The sequence below is a fragment of the Abramis brama genome, assembly GCF_963993115.1.
Source record: "Abramis brama genome assembly, chromosome: 18".
NCBI lineage: Eukaryota > Metazoa > Chordata > Actinopteri > Cypriniformes > Leuciscidae > Abramis > Abramis brama.
The window spans coordinates 33278664-33297133 of NC_139980.1; the positions used below are offsets into that span (position 1 = coordinate 33278664).

Sequence of the window (18470 nt, forward strand, 5' to 3'; positions counted from 1 at the left end):
AGTTTTCCCCAAGTTTGATTTGACCGTAAACACACCACAGACGTACAGCGTTGCAGATGTGGGACTGAAAGTTGAGGCTTGTGCCAAGTGAGTGACGCATTTTATTTTCTTGTCTTGTGGTTGGTCAGTTCTTGATCTTGTTCCTTGTGATGTTTCCCAGATACACAAATGGCCAACCTGTGCTTGGTCAAGCATTTGTGGAAGTATGCCGTGATCCTTTTCCATTCACTGTGGTTCCTGTGGCTACCCCTCCGTGCCTGAATCAAACCGATAAGGTGTGTGGGTCCTGCCTTACAGCTAAGGGTTTTTCTTCTGCTTGGACTTGACTTAAATGTGCCTATCTCTGTTCTGCTACCAGATGAATGCTACAGGCTGTGCCTCCCTTACCTTAGATACATCATCGTTTTTCAACCCCAAATTTGAGAAAGTTCTTCAAGATTTGTTTTTTGTTACTGTGAACGTCACCGAGGCGGGAACAGGTGAGCTAATGGCTGGTCTGAACCAACGGCATGTTTTTGGAGGAAGTTGACTTGTTTATTCAGTGTGTAATCATATGTCGCCATATATACTGATGGATAAAAATCTGAGGATCAACTGCATTTGTAATCAACCATCCAAAAAGAGGAATATCCATCCCTAAACATAGCATTTTCTTTGGCTGTAAAAATTGAGCTATCATTTTGGCATTGGACTACATAGTCTATGCAACAGAGAAATGTTCTTATTACAGATGCAAAGTCATGTCTCCAAGCATGTCTTGTAATGATTCTTTCTAAACTGCTTGAACTAGAGGGTCATAAATGTAATATCTGGTTTTGTTTGGTACCTGGACACTGTGGAATCAAAGGAAATGAGAACGCAGACTTCTAAAAAAACTTCTAAAATTTCTATATGAATAATAAATGGCAAACAGAATGGGTTTTATATACTATGAACAAACTTCATGAAATCAACCCCAATGTTGGAAGGAGTTTCTATTAAATCTCAAACCGATGGGACCAGATTGTTTATACTGGTTGCAGAATAGGCCATTCCAGGATGACACAAGTTTTTAAGACTAGATCCACCAATGTTCTTTCAGTCAAAACTCTTTATCATTGAAGCATGTTTTATTAGACTATGCTGGTTTTAACCCTGTGAGAAACCTTTTGAATAAGTTTTTAACAAAGTTAACCAAACTAGTTTAATAAATGAAAATAGCCACAGAAGCTGACATAGTATTAAAAACAAACATTATTTGGTGCGTATGTTTCTTTTTCCCCAGATGTGGTTATGTCAAAATATGCAACCGTGTCCATTACATTTGAAGTCGGCAAGGTCACGTTTTTGGACCTCCCGGATGATTTTGAACCTGGATCAGTGATTAATGGAAAGGCAAGTAAAAGTTCATCCATTGTCGTAGAAGCCTTCTCATTGGTTCCCTTTCCTAACCTAATCTTTCCCAATAGATCTCAGTGTCTCGTTTCGATGATACTCCAATTGCGAACAAAACTGTGTATCTCCTGAATAGTAACAGCTGGCCCAACAAAATGCTGTTGAATCGAACTACAAACCAGAACGGACTCGCCATGTTCTCCTTCAATACTGCTAAACTTTCTAAAGCTGCTCTAAATCTCCTGGTACGGTTTGCTCTTTGTATTTTGTGAAATGAAGACTTCTCTCTCGCATGAAACCATTCCATTTGTTGTTCCCCAGGCAAGTGTGACTCCAGCAGTTATTTATGGTTACAAATTGCCATACTTCACTATAGATACGAGGCTTGTTCAGCTTCGCCAACCTGTTTCTCCTGATATTCCATCAATTAGTGAACTGACTATAGTGAATCTTGAGCAGCCACTCAAATGTGGTGCTGCATTCCCAGTGACGGTGACATATTCTTTTGTTGGAGAGGCTGGTAGCTACAACACTGATATTATCTATATGGTAAGTGGAGACCAGTTTTGTAGTGATTTCGATGACTGCTGGTCTGTTTGTCCAGCACCTGTTTGTCTTCTGTCAGGTCTTGTCCAGAGGAGTTATTGTTCTCCATGGAGGTTTGAAGGTCACAGCAATAGCTGGTGATACAGTCACGAGCGGCTCTGTGTCGTTCCAGCTGTCTGTCAGTATCAAAATGGCTCCAGTGGTTCAGATTCTGGTCTACTGCGTTCTGCCCAGTGAGAATGTACTTGCTGTTAGTCAGTCTTTTGACACTGAAACGTGTTTACAAAAACAGGTAGGATGTGCACTAGCATCTTTTGGCTTCAAATGGGGAACAGTGTGTCATACAGCATGTGTTGGTCCTTGTTCCAGGTGTCTCTGAATTTCTCTCCTGCTACGGCTGTTCCTAGTGAGGGAAATGTTTTGACCGTCTCTGCTCAAGCAGGATCCCTGTGTGGTCTCAGCGTTGTAGATCAAAGCATCTGGAGCTTGGAGCCAGGAAGACGTCTGAGTCCTAAAATGGTATCATGTTGATTTAAATACTTGTTGGACTTGATTGACATTCACGTTCAGCTTTAGAATTTGAGTAATGCTGATGGATCAATTTGACAAACCTATGCTATTATGATGTGGCTCTTTATGATCACTGCAGTTTTAGTGTATGTTTAACACCTAACATTATAAACTCTGTGACATAACATGCCAAACATAAATGCATTTAGTTCAAGAATTTTCCAGAAACAAGTGACATACCAACTCTATTGTTTCATGGTCCCAGGTGTTTGACTTGCTCACGGTGAGATTGCTATCAGGTTACCCATACAGCACTGAGGATGAACCAGAGTGTGTAGGGGTTCGAAAAGTAGTCCGTCGAGATACTGCTATAGATCCTGCCTATGCAGCCTTCGAGGTAGAAAACAATTCATTACCATCTAGTCACTGAATAATACGGAGTCATTGACTTTAATCTGTTTTGTCTTTTGACTTGTTACTCTGACAGAACGTGGGGATGAAGATCGCAACAAATCTCGCTTTACGACCCATTTTTTGCCAGCAGTTTCAACCCATCATCCCCGAAAGTAGGTCTATGCGGATTAATTGAACACATTCTCCATGATGTGATGAACTGTCCTTGAGCTATGGGAGGTTATTCCTCTTTCTTTGTGTATTGACATTGGGTGTTTTTAATCTTATTATAAATGCAACAGAGGGGCGGTTGAGAGCTTTGTAGCTTCAGAATTAAAGTGCATGCAGAAAGCAAGAACAAGTCTTGTCTTTTATTTCAGCGACTTCACCTGCTCCTTTAACCTTTAAAATAACTGATGCGGTTAACTTGGCTACGGCTGCTGCTGCTCCTCCTCCAGAAGCAGAAAGTGCTGGAGGCAAGCACTCTTTTAAAGTGACCGTCAGGAGTTACTTTCCAGAACCATGGCTCTGGCAGCTTGCTCAAGTGGGGTTAGTGAAGCATCTTGTGTGTTCCATCGAAAGTCACTTGCCCACAGTTTTTACTTCTCCAGTTATTTAATTCTCTCTTCTGCTGTCCTTCAGAGACACTGGCTCCATAAAAGTTCCTCTAAATGTTCCTGACACCATCACCACATGGCAGGCAGAGGCGTTTTGCCTGTCCTCCACAGGTTTTGGTCTGGCCCCTCCTGCTGTCCTGACAGTCTTCCAGCCCTTCTTCCTGGAGCTCTCCCTGCCATACTCCATTGTCCGTGGGGAGTCTTTTAATCTAAAGGCCACGGTCTACAACTCTCTGTCCAAGTGCATCATGGTGTGTCATTGTTTATTTTCCTTTATACAATGGATCTGTATAGAAAAGTTCCCATGTCTTTGCTCTGTGCCCCGATGTTTCATTGGCAGGTTAAAGTAACTCCAGCTTCATCCACGGCCTTCACTCTTAAGCCGTTTACTGATCCGTATTCGTCCTGTCTCTGTGCCAATGAGAGAAAGACCTTCAAATGGGTTCTCTCAGCTTCTGTTCTCGGTCAGTTTTGGACTGTCTATCTCTAAATTGAGTGTATATTAGGTGTTGCTCACTTTCTGTCTGTCACCACAGGAGCTGTCAACGTGACTGTCAATGCCTCAGCTGAACCGTCCCGGACTCGATGTGGCACTGAGGTCGTGACAGTGCCGACGAGAGGACGCATTGATGTAGTTTCTCAAAGTCTACTTGTCCTGGTGAGTGTTAACCAGTCTTCTGGAGTTTGATCATGGAGCTCATGCTGCTTTACTGATGTGGTGTTTTATTGCTTTTATAGCCCGAAGGACTTGAAAAGACAAACACCCAGAGTTGGTTACTGTGTCCAAAGGGTTTGTTTGCACTCAATGGCCCGGTTTCACAGACAGGGCTTAAATTAAGCCAGGATTAGGCCTTAGTTCAATTAATTCAATTCACATTTATTAGAATGTTTAAGTTGCATTTATAAACATGCCTTAGAAAAAAACATTACTGATGTGCACCTTGAGACAAAACAATGGCACTGACTTCATTTTAAGATATGTCAGTGTAAGTTGCTTTCAGTTAAAACGGCTCAAACATGCATTTTAGTCTGGGATTAGGCTTAAACTGTGTTTGTGAAACTAGGGGTATGATTCCCAAACACATTCTCCCTGTGCAGCCAAGCATTAGCCTAGCGCTCAATGCTGATCCATTCTCTTCTGTCCCTAGGAAACGTTCTTTCTGAAGACGTGACTCTGACGTTTCCAAAAAACGTTCTTCAGGAATCAGCCAGATGCTCAGTTTCAGTTCTTGGTAAAGTATTTTATTGAGTAGAAACAGACGGGTGATGTTTGGCAGAATAACTTTGTGGGTTTATGCTTGACCTCTCGTAGGGGACATAATGGGTCGTGCGCTGAAGAATCTGGATAGGTTGTTACAGATGCCATCTGGCTGTGGAGAACAGAATATGATCATTCTTGCTCCCAATATTTACATCCTGCTGTACCTGGACGTCACAGGGCAACTCACGGCAGCCATCCGAGAAACCGCCACAGGCTACCTTCAGAGCGGTATGGGTGACCAAATATGCTAAATATGTAGGGAACAAAATTCCAAGGAGGTTTAAACCTGCTCTTCCCATTTTTTTAAGTCAGGAACTCCCTTCCTGATCAATTTACATGTGGCTTTTGACCTAATCAGGATACCAAGGACAACTGAACTACAGACATGACGATGGTTCATACAGCACATTTGGCTATGATGAATCAAATGCATGGTGAGATTCACACTGTTCTTCTGTTGTGTATAATCTGTTGTGGCACCAGCAGTTTGTAAATTCAGTTTGTACTCCACTGCCAGGTTAACCGCCTTTGTTCTGAGGTCCTTTGGTCTAGCGAGGCAATTTATTTCCATTGATCCACGTGTCCTGCAGAGCGCAAAGAATTGGTTGATCAGAAAGCAGGGTTCAGATGGCTGTTTCATGCAGAAGGGAACTCTGTACCACAACGACATGAAGGTGCATTACATTTTTCTTAAAATACACTCTAACCAATAGACTTGGTGTGAGACCATTCTTCTAAATAAAATGTTCTGGTGTGTTTTAGGGTGGAGTTAGCGATGGCGTGACCATGACCGCCTACATTGTTTCATCGCTGCTCGAACAAGGCGTCCCTGTCACGGTAAAAACATCTCCAGTCTCCTTGCAGGGGACATTTCTGTTTTGGCTGCATTCTATTTGCTTTGATTTTTCAGGATCCCGTCATTACCAAAGCTCTGTCATGCTTGAGGCCTGTTGTTGGGAACCTGGGAAACACTTATGCCATGGCTCTGCTGGCCTACACCTTCAGTCTGGCTGGAGAGACTACCACTCGATCACAGCTTTTAACTGCCTTGAACAACAATACAATTTCTAATGGTGAGCTTTACCAGCCTCTTGAGATGTTGGTCCATCAGGTTCTGTGGTATCAACTTTCTCCCTTCCGTCCTAAGGCACTAAGCTCCATTGGTCTCAGACGACATCTGGTGATACTCTGGCGGTGGAGATCAGCTCTTACGTGCTGCTAGCGGTTCTCAGTGTAAAGCCGAAGCCTGCTCTGAGCTTTGCTAACCGCATTGTCAACTGGCTGGTGGCCCAGCAGAATCCCTATGGAGGCTTTTCCTCCACCCAGGTGCCTCTGACTACCAAACATGAGCACAATCACCTAGGCTACGTTCAGACTGTCAGTCCAAATCCGATTTTTGTGCATATTCGATTGAAATCTGATCAGATTTAGCAAAAAAATCACATGCAATGTTACTTTTATAAATCCATTTCAAGCTACATCCATATGGGGTTTGGATGGATATAGCTTGAGACATGCTTGTAAAACGGAGATGACAGCACGGGAAAAAGCCGCTCATACCAGCCTCCCAAGGTTCTGCCGCTGCCTCAGAAGACGCAGTAGACCAGCATGACGGCTACACATTATCATGTTGTAAAATTAAAATAAAACATCTCTATTGCAAACCTCTCCATGTTGTCGTATTTGGCTTATTCCTACCAACGCCACGTCATTGCCATATAAACCATTGCAGATATTCGGAAAACGAAAGAGCTGCATGGAAATCGGATCTGAACCGTTGAGATACACAGTGTGGACCTCAATCATTTTAGATCAGATTCCAATCGGATACAGAAGTAATCAGATTTGGACTGAGAGTGTGAATGTAGCTTTATAAGAGTGGAGTTTTGAATCTGGTGCTTGTGTTTAGGACACGGTGGTGGCTCTTCATGCCCTGTCTGTTTACGCTACTCAAGCGTTCAGCTTGAAAGGCTCCAGCACTGTTACCGTACAGTCCCCAGTGGTAGGAGGAGACTCTTATAGCTTTAACGTGAATCAAGACAAGAAGCTGCTGTTTCAGGAGAAGCCGCTGAAGAACGTTCCTGGCAAATATAGTGTTAAAGCAAAAGGATCCACTTGTGTGTCTGTGCAGGTCTGTATATTTACCCCATCTATTTCTGTTTCTGTTGTGCATGTCCTAATTCTCCTTGTTTTGTTTGCTCTGCACTCATACTGTAGGTTGCATGTTTCTACAACATCCCAACACCCATTGAAGCCAACGGGACGTTGAGCGTTGGCGCGAAGGTGACTGGAGACTGCAAACCGCTAGTAACCAATCTCATGTTGAACTTCACAGTGAAGTAAGAATAGCTTTTGGCTTTGTGGCATTATTGGCATTATTTTCCTGTTATCACTGTAAAGCTGCTTTGAAACAATCTGTATTGTAAAAAGCGCTATATAAATAAAGGTGACCTGACTTTGTGTCTTGAAACCAGCTCATGGTTCTGAAAATGAAGCTGCTGTCTTGATCCTGTTGATTAACATCATTGTACCCTCATTCAGATACAGCGGCGTAAAAGCAAGCACTAACATGGTTCTAGTGGACATTAAGCTCTTGTCGGGCTTCACAGCAGATACGTCACCGGTACGCACGCAGATTAAGATGATTTAGAAAGTCTCAAGATGCTTGAAGCTCCTTCAGATGTAATTGTGTTTGTAAACGATGGTCTCTTCCCCTTAGCTTGGTTCTTCACCCCAATCGTTCGCCCCGCTAGTGAAGCGGGTTGATTCTGGAGATGATCGTGTCCTAGTGTATCTGAAAGAGGTGAGACTGTACACTGAGAATATTAAAGTCCAACTGAAATCAAAATTGACCCTATTTACTTTGTTAGCGCATATTACTAGTCTTCTGGTGAACAATTAATCTGTGCAAGTTAAAACACAGAAAAAAATTGTTTGCCGTCGTAATCTTTAATCAAAGTCTGAAAAGTTACTTCCGGTCTGGAATGGCGTTCCTTCTCTGATGTAGGTTTGACGGCTTGGTTTGGGAAATGCTTAACCACTCCCCTCAAACCGTCTGTTATGAGAGATGGAGAGGAGGAGCACTAGAGTAAAACCCTGCCCTCTGTTCAATATTCCTTTTCACTGGGAAATGCGTCACAGCACTGGAGAAAGTCGTTTGCAACTTCCGGTTCACGCGGACTTTAACTAGCTGCCATCTTCATGAGTGCTGTGTATGTGCTGCTGTTCATTCTTTCCATCTCGCAGGTTCCCAAAGGCGTCCCCATGAGTTACACTCTGCAGCTGAAACAGGTTCTTGCAGTGGAAAATCTCAAGCCGGCTGTCATCAGCGTTTATGACTACTATCAGACAAGTACACTTTCATCATCCTAGTCTTGCTTTTGCTCTGCTATATTCTCTGTTGAACATGATCCAGCTCATTTTCTGTTCCTCTTTCAGGTGATGCGTTTGAGACCACATACACGTCCCCCTGCATGCTTTGAATCAGAACAGGCTACAGGACACACGACTTGAATAAAAGTGCTTTTATACTATCAGTCCATTTGTTGCCTCCCTTTTGTTCCTCAGAGACGTTTGTTTGAATCAGGAAGTTGCAGTGTTCATGAGTTTTTGTACTGTGACTTCAAATCCTTATAACATGGCTCACTCAGGCTATGTATATGTATACTGTATGTATATGCATATGTATATCATATACATATATATGCATATGCAGGTGACTGTTAATTAAGCAATTAGCAGATTTAAGAACCTGCATTACTGAATTTACTGTTACTGACTAGGCTGGGTAAACCCAGCCCGATCTGCCGGCGCTTTGACTTCACCCTGCAGCTCATGCTGGAAACCTGTACATTCTTCTATCCTGCTTCTGTTACAAAGTTGCGGGGACCAATCACAAACTGGCTTACCCCGGATTTCCACCAACTGTGGATCGGCTCCACTGTGTGCCGGCTCCGTGCTCCGTCGTCCTTCAATACTGACCAGGTCCGGATTTGTTGCGGAACGGCTGCGGCCATGACTGACAGCTGAAGTGACGAGGTCCCACGAGATCTCGCAAATTCTCGTATGACACGCAATATACAAAAATAGAAGCTCTGCGTATCTGCTCCGGAGGGCTGCGGATCGCCGGAGCTGGGACTGAGTCGGAACGCAGCCGTTCCGCAGTCACTGAAAATATACACATTGACTTTAATCGAAGACTATTGACTCCGCCGCCGTTCTGGAGCGGATCCGCAGCCGTTCCTCAGTTGGTGGAAATTGCCCGTTATCCACCTTGTGCACTATTGGCAGGTTTAATCCAATCCAATTTCTTTTAACCTCTCGACAATGCTCAATGGCTTCTTTTTAGTTTAGCAAAAAATCACTTGAGTGGGTGTAAAATGAAATACCACTCACTTTCATGTTTTTGTTTGTTTGTTTGTTTTGCACAACTTTGCAACACAAAAATCGCTTGATGCTGATAAATGCTCCAAACCAACACATTTGTTGACACGTTTCCTGCCTGGTGTTTTCGCAGCAAAGTACGTCACCCGGATCGTTGGTCTGATTGGTTAAAGAACTTTCCAATTGCGTACAGAGTCATTTGAACTATGCCTGTTGATCACGCTTCTTGTGCAGTAGAAAAGCAGACTCCCCAGACTAATGTTCAATCTTAAAAGATTGAGCTTGGACTGGTGATAGCCAGACTAGTTACTGACAGTAATTTAGCAGTAATAGTTGGGGGCAGTTGTGGCCTTGTTTCCTTTCCTCGCTTCTCAGCTCCAGCACCATTGCATTATAAATACTAGAATGTACATTTCCTGAAGAAAATGTGAGTGGTGCTTGCAGTGGCAAAACGCGCCACACGGTTGCTAGGGTGTTCTGCAGAAAAGCATATGAGCCAAAAAATAAGTCTGTACGATATTGTGGGGCTGAAATATGGCTTCTACATGTTGCAATATGGTTGCTAGGTGACTCTAAACGGTTGCTAGGGTATTCTGGGTGGTTGGTATGGTGTTGATTGGTGGTTGCTAGGGTATCCTAGGTGGTTGTTACGGTGTTGCTAGATGGTTGCTAAGGTGTTCTGGGTGGTTGCTAAGGTATGCTGGGTGTTGCAAGGCGGTTGTTAGGGTGTTCTGGGTGGTTGCTCCAACACCATTGCATTATAAATATAATCACATAATTTTCGGCGTATAGGTAAAGAGTGGAAACGATCAGATTCGTCCTGGTTCTGTGCCATTGCAGAACATGTTTTGACTGTGGTTGTGTGTTTGAACACCTGTAAACCCTCACCGACACCCACGTTTGTCAATCTTCTGAAAGATTTTAACTCTTTGGATCTGAGAAACGGGCACAAAAGCAGTGGAGGAGAAAAGAGACATGAAGAAAGGCAGGGTTGATGGAGAGCAGAGTGTGCAGAAAAGCATCAGCGCAGCAGGAGACATGCAGGGCCCTCAGGGGCCCCACTCAAGGGCTCTTAACATGCAGAAGGCATATTTCTGAACGCAGAACAACCTTATCATGGCACACAGGGTCATGTGAAGAGTGTGTGTGCATATTTATGTGCTGCATGTCATGTGTGTGTGTATGTGCGCTTGTCTCTTTTTGTCTTTTCTCTTCGTTTTAATATACATATATATGACAGCAAATGGGATGCAGAATTTTAATTATATTTATAGTGTGCGTGCGTGCGTGCCGGTACTCACTTTCTGAGACCCTTTAAAGGCCTGTTTGAGGGTCAATACTTGGTTTTATGGATCAAATTGTAATTAGGTTTAGGGTAAGTGTTGTGATGGATTAGGGAAAGGAAAAAGATAAGATGAGCTAGAGATTGCATTGTCAATGAATGTCCTTACAAAGATGTACAAGAATGAGTGTGTGTGCATGTACCAAACACAGATGTATACACACACACACTCTATATATAATTTTAATGTAAAATTTTATATTTGATAAATACTACGAAATAATATATAATCATGGATTATACAAATTAACTTTATTGGATGGACAATGCAATGTTCAAGTTCCAGCTTAACTCTCAAATGAAGGCATATGCATATAGCATACAGTTTATATATATATATATATACATACATACATACATATACATATACATATACACATACATATACACATACATATACACATACATATACACATACATATACACATACATATACACATACATACATATACACATATATATATATATATATACATACATACATACATACATACATACACACATACACACATACATACATACATACATACATACATACACACATACATATACACATATATATATATACATACATACATACATACACACATACACACATACATATATATATATATATATATATATATATATATATATATATATATATATATATATATATATATACATATATATATATATACACTCACCTAAAGGATTATTAGGAACACCATACTAATATTGTGTTTGACCCCCTTTCGCCTTCAGAACTGCCTTAATTCTACATGGCATTGATTCAACAAGGTGCTGAAAGCATTCTTTAGAAATGTTGGCCCATATTGATAGGATAGCATCTTGCAGTTGATGGAGATTTGTGGGATGCACATCCAGGGCACGAAGCTCCCGTTCCACCACATCCCAAAGATGCTCTATTGGGTTGAGATCTGGTGACTGTGGGGGCCATTTTAGTACAGTGAACTCATTGTCATGTTCAAGAAACCAATTTGAAATGATTCGAGCTTTGTGACATGGTGCATTATCCTGCTGGAAGTAGCCATCAGAGGATGGGTACATGGTGGTCATAAAGGGATGGACATGGTCAGAAACAATGCTCAGGTAGGCCGTGGCATTTAAACGATGCCCAATTGGCACTAAGGGGCCTAAAGTGTGCCAAGAAAACATCCCCCACACCATTACACCACCACCACCAGCCTGCACAGTGGTAACAAGGCATGATGGATCCATGTTCTCATTCTGTTTACGCCAAATTCTGGCTCTACCATCTGAATGTCTCAACAGAAATCGAGACTCATCAGACCAGGCAACATTTTTCCAGTCTTCAATTGTCCAATTTTGGTGAGCTCGTGCAAATTGTAGCCTCTTTTTCCTATTTGTAGTGGAGATGAGTGGTACCCGGTGGGGTCATCCGCCTCAAGGTTGTGCATTGTGGCTTCACAAATGCTTTGCTGCATACCTCGGTTGTAACGAGTGGTTATTTCAGTCAAAGTTGCTCTTCTATCAGCTTGAATCAGTCGGCCCATTCTCCTCTGACCTCTAGCATCAACAAGGCATTGTCGCCCACAGGACTGCCGCATACTGGATGTTTTTCCCTTTTCACACCATTCTTTGTAAACCCTGTTGTGCGTGAAAATCCCAGTAACTGAGCAATCCTTTAGGTGAGTGTATATGTATATATGTGTACACATATACACACATATATCAGACAATAAATAAGCATATTTAATCTTAACTCTTTTATGTAATTATTTATGTTTATGTATGCGTGTGCGTGTCGGATTAATGCAACTCGGACTGCGACTTCTTCAGTAATTCAGTAATCTCCTCTTCTTGTCATTCCAGTTCAATTTCCTGTGTGTTGCAGTCAATTCAGTTCAAATTCAAACTAATGAATTTGGCCAACCCTGAAAAGTAATTCTGTTCTCTCTCTCCCTTTGCGTTTAGTAGAATCCCAAAGACACTTTCTCATTAGTCATCTCACTGTCTCTCTCTTCGCAGTAAGTCTGTCATCAAAGTGCAGCGCACATCCCACACCAGCAACAACAGCTGTAGATCTCCCTCTACCACACACACACACACACACACACACACACACACACACACACACACACACACACACACACACACACACACACACACACACACACACACAAAATAATGACTGCAATACAAAATTATTCAATATGGGGTTCATATGAAAGCTGTGTGAAGAACACACTGACATTTGTCAATATTAAGTGATAATCTTGCCTTCGCAGTAGCTCACGAATCTCATTTTTGCTTCATCATATTGCATGCAGCCGATGACATTAAACCTCCAAAGAACTGGAATAAAGCACAAAAGGCATATGGACTACTATTAAGATAATCTTATGATACTTTTTAGCTCTTTTTGGTGCTTTCAGCATCATTTACATTAAATGGAAAAGAGCTGTGTGAATTTTGCTTGACACTTCTTTCAAAAAATTATTTGAGAGAGCTAAAAATTTGTGTTGCTTGTTCTTTGTCATTTCTTTAAAATGAACTAATTAATAACAATTCTTGAACATTTTGGGTTAAACTTTTAAGATGACGTAGGTACATTGTACTAACTCAAAAAAGTACTGAGTAATATGAATTAACTACATGTACTTGCTATAGAGTTACGGTTAGGGTTTGGTAGTTACTAGTAATTATGCATAATTTACTGTTATTGCTATAGTAACATGTAACTATGACACCTTAAAATAAAGTGTTACCACATTTTGTCACAAATAGAGAGCCTAAGTCCCTCCCCTTCCGGTCGACCACCATGGGACCTTAATTTGGAAAAATATTGTATGGTAGTCAATGGCGAGAGACAACAAATATTTTGATCTCGTTTGAATTGTGCCCTGAATTACACATATGATGTTTGTCAATTTAAAAGATACGTTTTAAAGTCAAGAAAGTCACAGTTTGATGTAAAACTGTTGAGGTATAAGACTGTGAAAATACGTAATTACAGAGACTACAAACCCAAAAGGCGCACGTGTGACGTCATACCTTTTCTCTCAATGAATGAAGCTAACTTTACTGAAGCTAACGTCTGTCTGTTTCTATAGTCTTACGTTATAATCGTAACGTTACGCCGTCATGCCTGAGTGTTTTGTACCAATTCAATTCAATTCAATTCAAATTTATTTGTATAGCGCTTTTCACAATACATATTGTTTCAAAGCAGCTTTACAGAAAGTGCATTTCAGAAATGTACATAGAAAAATACAGTTAGTTAATTAATCATGCATTAATTCAGGGCATAAACATATCGCCAGCGTCGAGTCGTCTCTTCACAGGCTTCGAGACGTCTCTGCACGGGTGTTGGGGCATCTGTAGTTTCCATGAGAGGCTGGATACAAACTGGAGCAGACAATCTGTATTTACCTCGGGACTAGCGTCCCGAGATAACAACAGAAAAGCAGATGGGAAATAATTAGCGTAGCTGCTGTTCATAACAATAATGCATTCAATCTGATTCAACTGTAGTATAAAAGGTAAGTATTATGTGAATGCTTGGCTAAAGAAATGCGTATTTAATGTAGTTTTAAACTGGGAGAGCGAGTCTGAGCCTCGAACAATATCAGGAAGGCCATTCCACAGTTTTTAGGAGCTAAATATGAAAATGCCCTCCCTCCTTTAGTGGACTTAGATATCCTAGGAATGACCAGAAGCCTCAAATGTAGTGATCTTAAAGAGCGCGATGGATTGTAGGGCGATAGAAGTTCCGTTAAATACCCAGGAGCTAAACCATTTAGGGCTTTATAGGTCATTAGCAGTGGTGGAATGTAACGAAGTAAAAATACTTCGTTACTTTACTTAAGTACTGTGATAGCAATCCGTCTAAATTTCCATCTTTGTTGCTTCTCCGTCTTTGGGTGAGCGTGATTTGAACTCGAATAACATACCGTAGTCCAGCAACTTCCTTTCAGCAAAGTTTAATAACAAAATTAACTGGAAAATGTTACACGGTCAAAAAACTGTATCGCTCCAACATTGCATCACAAGAAAAAACTAACCGTCATTGCCGGAAATGACATCATCGTCAATACGAAATATTATATTACACATATAAAATTATTTACTCTTAATTATTTACTGATTGCTTGATACACACAATTATTTATTCCACATCTACATAAAGAAATGTGATTTATGGCTCTTACACATCCGGCCCCTAATTGGTTGGGCAGGAGAACAAACAATTACTATAAACATTCTAATACTAAAGAGCCATTATACTTGAACATTTATGCATAAGAAATAGCTTAGTTCTTCACCTTTTCTTTGATTATCTTACTCTTGATAGTTCTGTTAATCTGCAATCTTAAATTGCCTCTTGAATTAAGCACAACTTATTTACAGGTCTCTCCAGTGTATTTGTCTTGGTCTTTAACTTTACACGACGTACCGTTCCATTGGAGTCTGGTAAAGTTTGAATTACTCTTCCCATTATCCATGAATTGCGAGGTGAGGAACTGTCCACAACTAACACCACATCACCAGGTTCAAAGTTCCTTTTAAATCTTGACCATTTGCTGCGTTCCTGCAGAATGGGCAGGTACTCACGAGTCCATCTTATCCAGAACAAGTCTGCTAGATACTGGACTTGCCTCCAACGCTTTCTCACATATTGGTCCTCCTTGTTAAAGACACCTGGTGGTAAGCTTGGTTGAGTTTTCAACAACAATAAATGGTTAGGCGTCAGAGCCTCAAGGTCATTTGGATCTTCTGATGTACTAGTTATTGGTCTGTTGTTGATGATGCTTTCCACTTCACACATGATAGTATGTAGACTGTCATCATTGATAGTTTGTTCCTTTAAGAGAGTGTTGAGTATCCTTCTTACAGTACGGATTTGCCGCTCCCAAACACCACCTTGATGAGAAGCAGTTGGACTGTTGAATATCCATTCGATCCCTTTTTGTAACAGTGCATTTTCGATTTTGTTATGGTTCAAGTTGCTCAGTGCTTCTCGCAACTCTCTTTCTGCGCCGACAAAATTTGTGCCATTGTCCGAGCGCATAACTGACACTTGTCCTCTTCTACTTATAAAACGCCTTAAAGCGTTTATGCATGAATCAGTGTCCAAACTATCAGCTATCTCAATGTGTACTGCTCTGATTGTTAGGCAAGTGAACAACACTCCGTACCTTTTTACAGTACTCCGGCCCCGTTTTACCTCGAAGGGTCCAAAGTAATCCACGCCCACGTTCGTGAAAGGGGGTTTATCAGGTATCAATCGGTCTTCTGGCAAACTCGCCATTTTTTGCTCTCCAATTCTTCCATTGAATCTGCGACAAACTGAGCATTTATGTATAAGCTTCCGAATTGCTGAGTTGGCTTGTGGGATCCAGAATTTTTGTCGGAGAGTGGATAACATGTAGTTTCTACCAGAGTGACCACATCTTTGGTGAATGTCATTTAAAATGAGAGTTGAAACCCTGGAACCTTTTGAGAGGATTGCAGGATGTTTAGATTCCTCTGGCATGGCTGCTCTGTTGAGTCTACCACCCACTCTTAGTATCCCATCTTGAAGCACAGGATCAAGCTTGTACAGCTGACTTTTCCTCTTAACAGGAATATTTTTTCTCAAGGCCTCAATTTCATTCTGAAATTGTTGTTTTTGACTGTATTGAATGAGCTGAATTTCAGCTTGATTCAAGTCCTTCAGTCTCAGTGACTTTTTCTCCATTGTTGATCTGTATTGTTGCATCTGCTCCTGTAAAAGGGATGATTGTTTTTCTGGATCTTTCTCTGATTGTGCAATGGATTCTTGAAACTGTCTTCTTGCTTTACATAATTGTGACAGTGTTTCCTTGAGTCTTAACATCCATGCCACTGCCTTTTTCAGACTAAACCAGCTTGAGTAGTAATGAGTTAACTTACTCAGAATATCATTGTTTTCTCTAATGTTGAGAACGTTGACCTTAAATTCACCTTTGATTTCAGGGTCTTGTTGTGCACCTTGACTCATTTGATCCGGTCTTTGTGGCCATTCTTCTTCTGGTTTCAACAAAAAGTTGGGCCCTTTAACCCACGTTTCCTCTTGTATAAAGTCCTTCGCTTTAAGACCTCTGGTAGCTTGATCTGCAGGGTTTTGTGTTGTTCTGACATACCTCCACTGTAACGGAGTAGTAGCATCTCTTATCAGTGAGATCCTGTTTGCTACGAACGTTTTGAAGCGTGCACTCTCATTGTCAATGTAGCTAAGCACTGTAGTGCTGTCTGTCCAGAAAACAGATTGCTGTAATGGGATTTGAAGCTCTTGTCTTAGTATTTTGTCTACCTTGACGGCTATGGTTGCTGCTGTCAATTCAAGTCTAGGGATTGTGATTTGCTTGAGTGGGCTAACTCTTGACTTACCCATCAACAACGAACAATGTTTTTGATTTTGTTCATTGGTAAGTACCAGATAAGTTGCTGTGCCGTAAGCATTCTCGCTGGCATCAGAGAAATGATGCAGCTGCGCTTCTGATGTATTACCAAACTTCTCTGGTTTTACACACCTTTTGATCTGGAAGTCTGAGAGGTAATTTAGATCTTCCAACCATCTGACCCACTTATCAGCACGCTTGCCCTCAATTTGTTCATCCCATCCATATCCTTGTTTGCACATATCCCTTAGAAGGAGCTTGACTGGTAGGATGAGTGGCACCAGAAAACCAAGAGGATCATAGATTGAATTAACAACCGAGAGGATACCTCTTCTACTCAACGGCTTCTCCTGTACCTTGATGTCGTATGTGAAGGTGTCTTTTTCTGTACACCACTGCATGCCAAGTGCTCTCTCGATGGGCAGAGAATCCTGATCCAAGTCCAGGTCCTTTATTCCACTGGCCCTTTGTTCTTCTGGGATGGACAATAATACTTTCCTACTATTGCTTACCCACTTTGTTAAGCAGAAACCTCCTTCAGCACACAAATTTCTAACATCCTTTGCTAAGTCAATTGCTTCTTGTTCTGTAGATACAGATTTCAAGCAGTCGTCCACATAGAAATTGTGCAAAACTGTTTCAACAGCCTTTGGAGATGCTACATCCTTTCTGTCCTCTGCTGTCCTTTTCAATGCATAAGAGGCACAGCTAGGTGACGAAGTGGCTCCGAATAAATGCACCATCATCCTAAATTCTTCTATAGGTGCGTCTAGATTGCCCTCTGGCCACCAAAGAAAGCGAAGCAGATCTGCGTCCTCCTCAGGAACCCTCACCTGATAGAACATCGATTCCACATCTGCCATCATGGCTATTGGTTCTTCTCTAAATCTGGTAAGGACACCAACAAGCGTGTTTGTGAGGTTTGGACCTTGAAGCAATTGACCGTTCAGAGACATGCCTTGAAATGAAGTAGTACAATCAAAAACCACTCGAATTTTGTTTTTCTTTGGGTGGTATACCCCGTGGTGTGGTATATACCACATTCTGCAGTCACTGCGACCAAGCTGTTCTGTGGGAACTTTAACTGCGTATCCTTTCTCTATTATGCTCCTCATAAAGCTACTGTAGTCTTCAAGCAAACTTGAGTTCCTTTGAAGCTTTCTCTTCAAGTTAGCTGCACGCAGTTCAGCCACACTTCGATTGTTTGGCATATTGACTGCTTCATTTTTCAATGGTAGTTTCACACAGTAATGTCCATTCTCAAACGTAGTCTTTTCCTGCACCGCTTGAATGAACTGTTTGTCCTCTAAGGACATTTCCTCTTTCTCTTCATAGTGGCGCTCTGGAAAATCAGAATTGTACTGCTGAATCAACAATTGCTCTATTTCCACCACTGTGAGCCGATTAACTGAATGATGAGGCAGTTTGGACTTTTCTGAAGTGTTGCTTTCTTTTTTGATGGGTCCGTTCACTACCCATCCCAGTGCAGTTTTTACAGCATACGGTCCATCTTGTTGACTGTTTATGATGTACCACGGTTCCATTGCCTTTGAATTGTTGGCTCCAATTAGAAGATCTACATTTGCATCGATATTAGGTATGCTTACTTTGCTTAAGTATGGCCATTTTCTGATGTCTTCTTGTTTAGGAATGTTCTC

The 18470-nt window shown here is 41.5% G+C and overlaps 1 protein-coding gene across 1 annotated transcript; it reads left to right on the forward strand.

Moving 5' to 3' along the window:
* Window positions 1-3448: 3448 nt before the first annotated feature.
* Window positions 3449-8231, forward strand: LOC311068369 (alpha-2-macroglobulin-like; the record flags this gene model as incomplete). Its single annotated transcript, XM_084090755.1, has 16 exons — window positions 3449-3691; window positions 3781-3904; window positions 3977-4084; window positions 4589-4672; window positions 4753-4929; window positions 5060-5135; window positions 5219-5375; window positions 5464-5538; window positions 5612-5774; window positions 5849-6027; window positions 6611-6832; window positions 6919-7040; window positions 7243-7324; window positions 7421-7504; window positions 7948-8053; window positions 8140-8231. Coding segments are annotated over 16 exons (2046 nt in total), but the record flags the coding sequence as incomplete, so codon positions are not given.
* Window positions 8232-18470: the final 10239 nt, after the last annotated feature.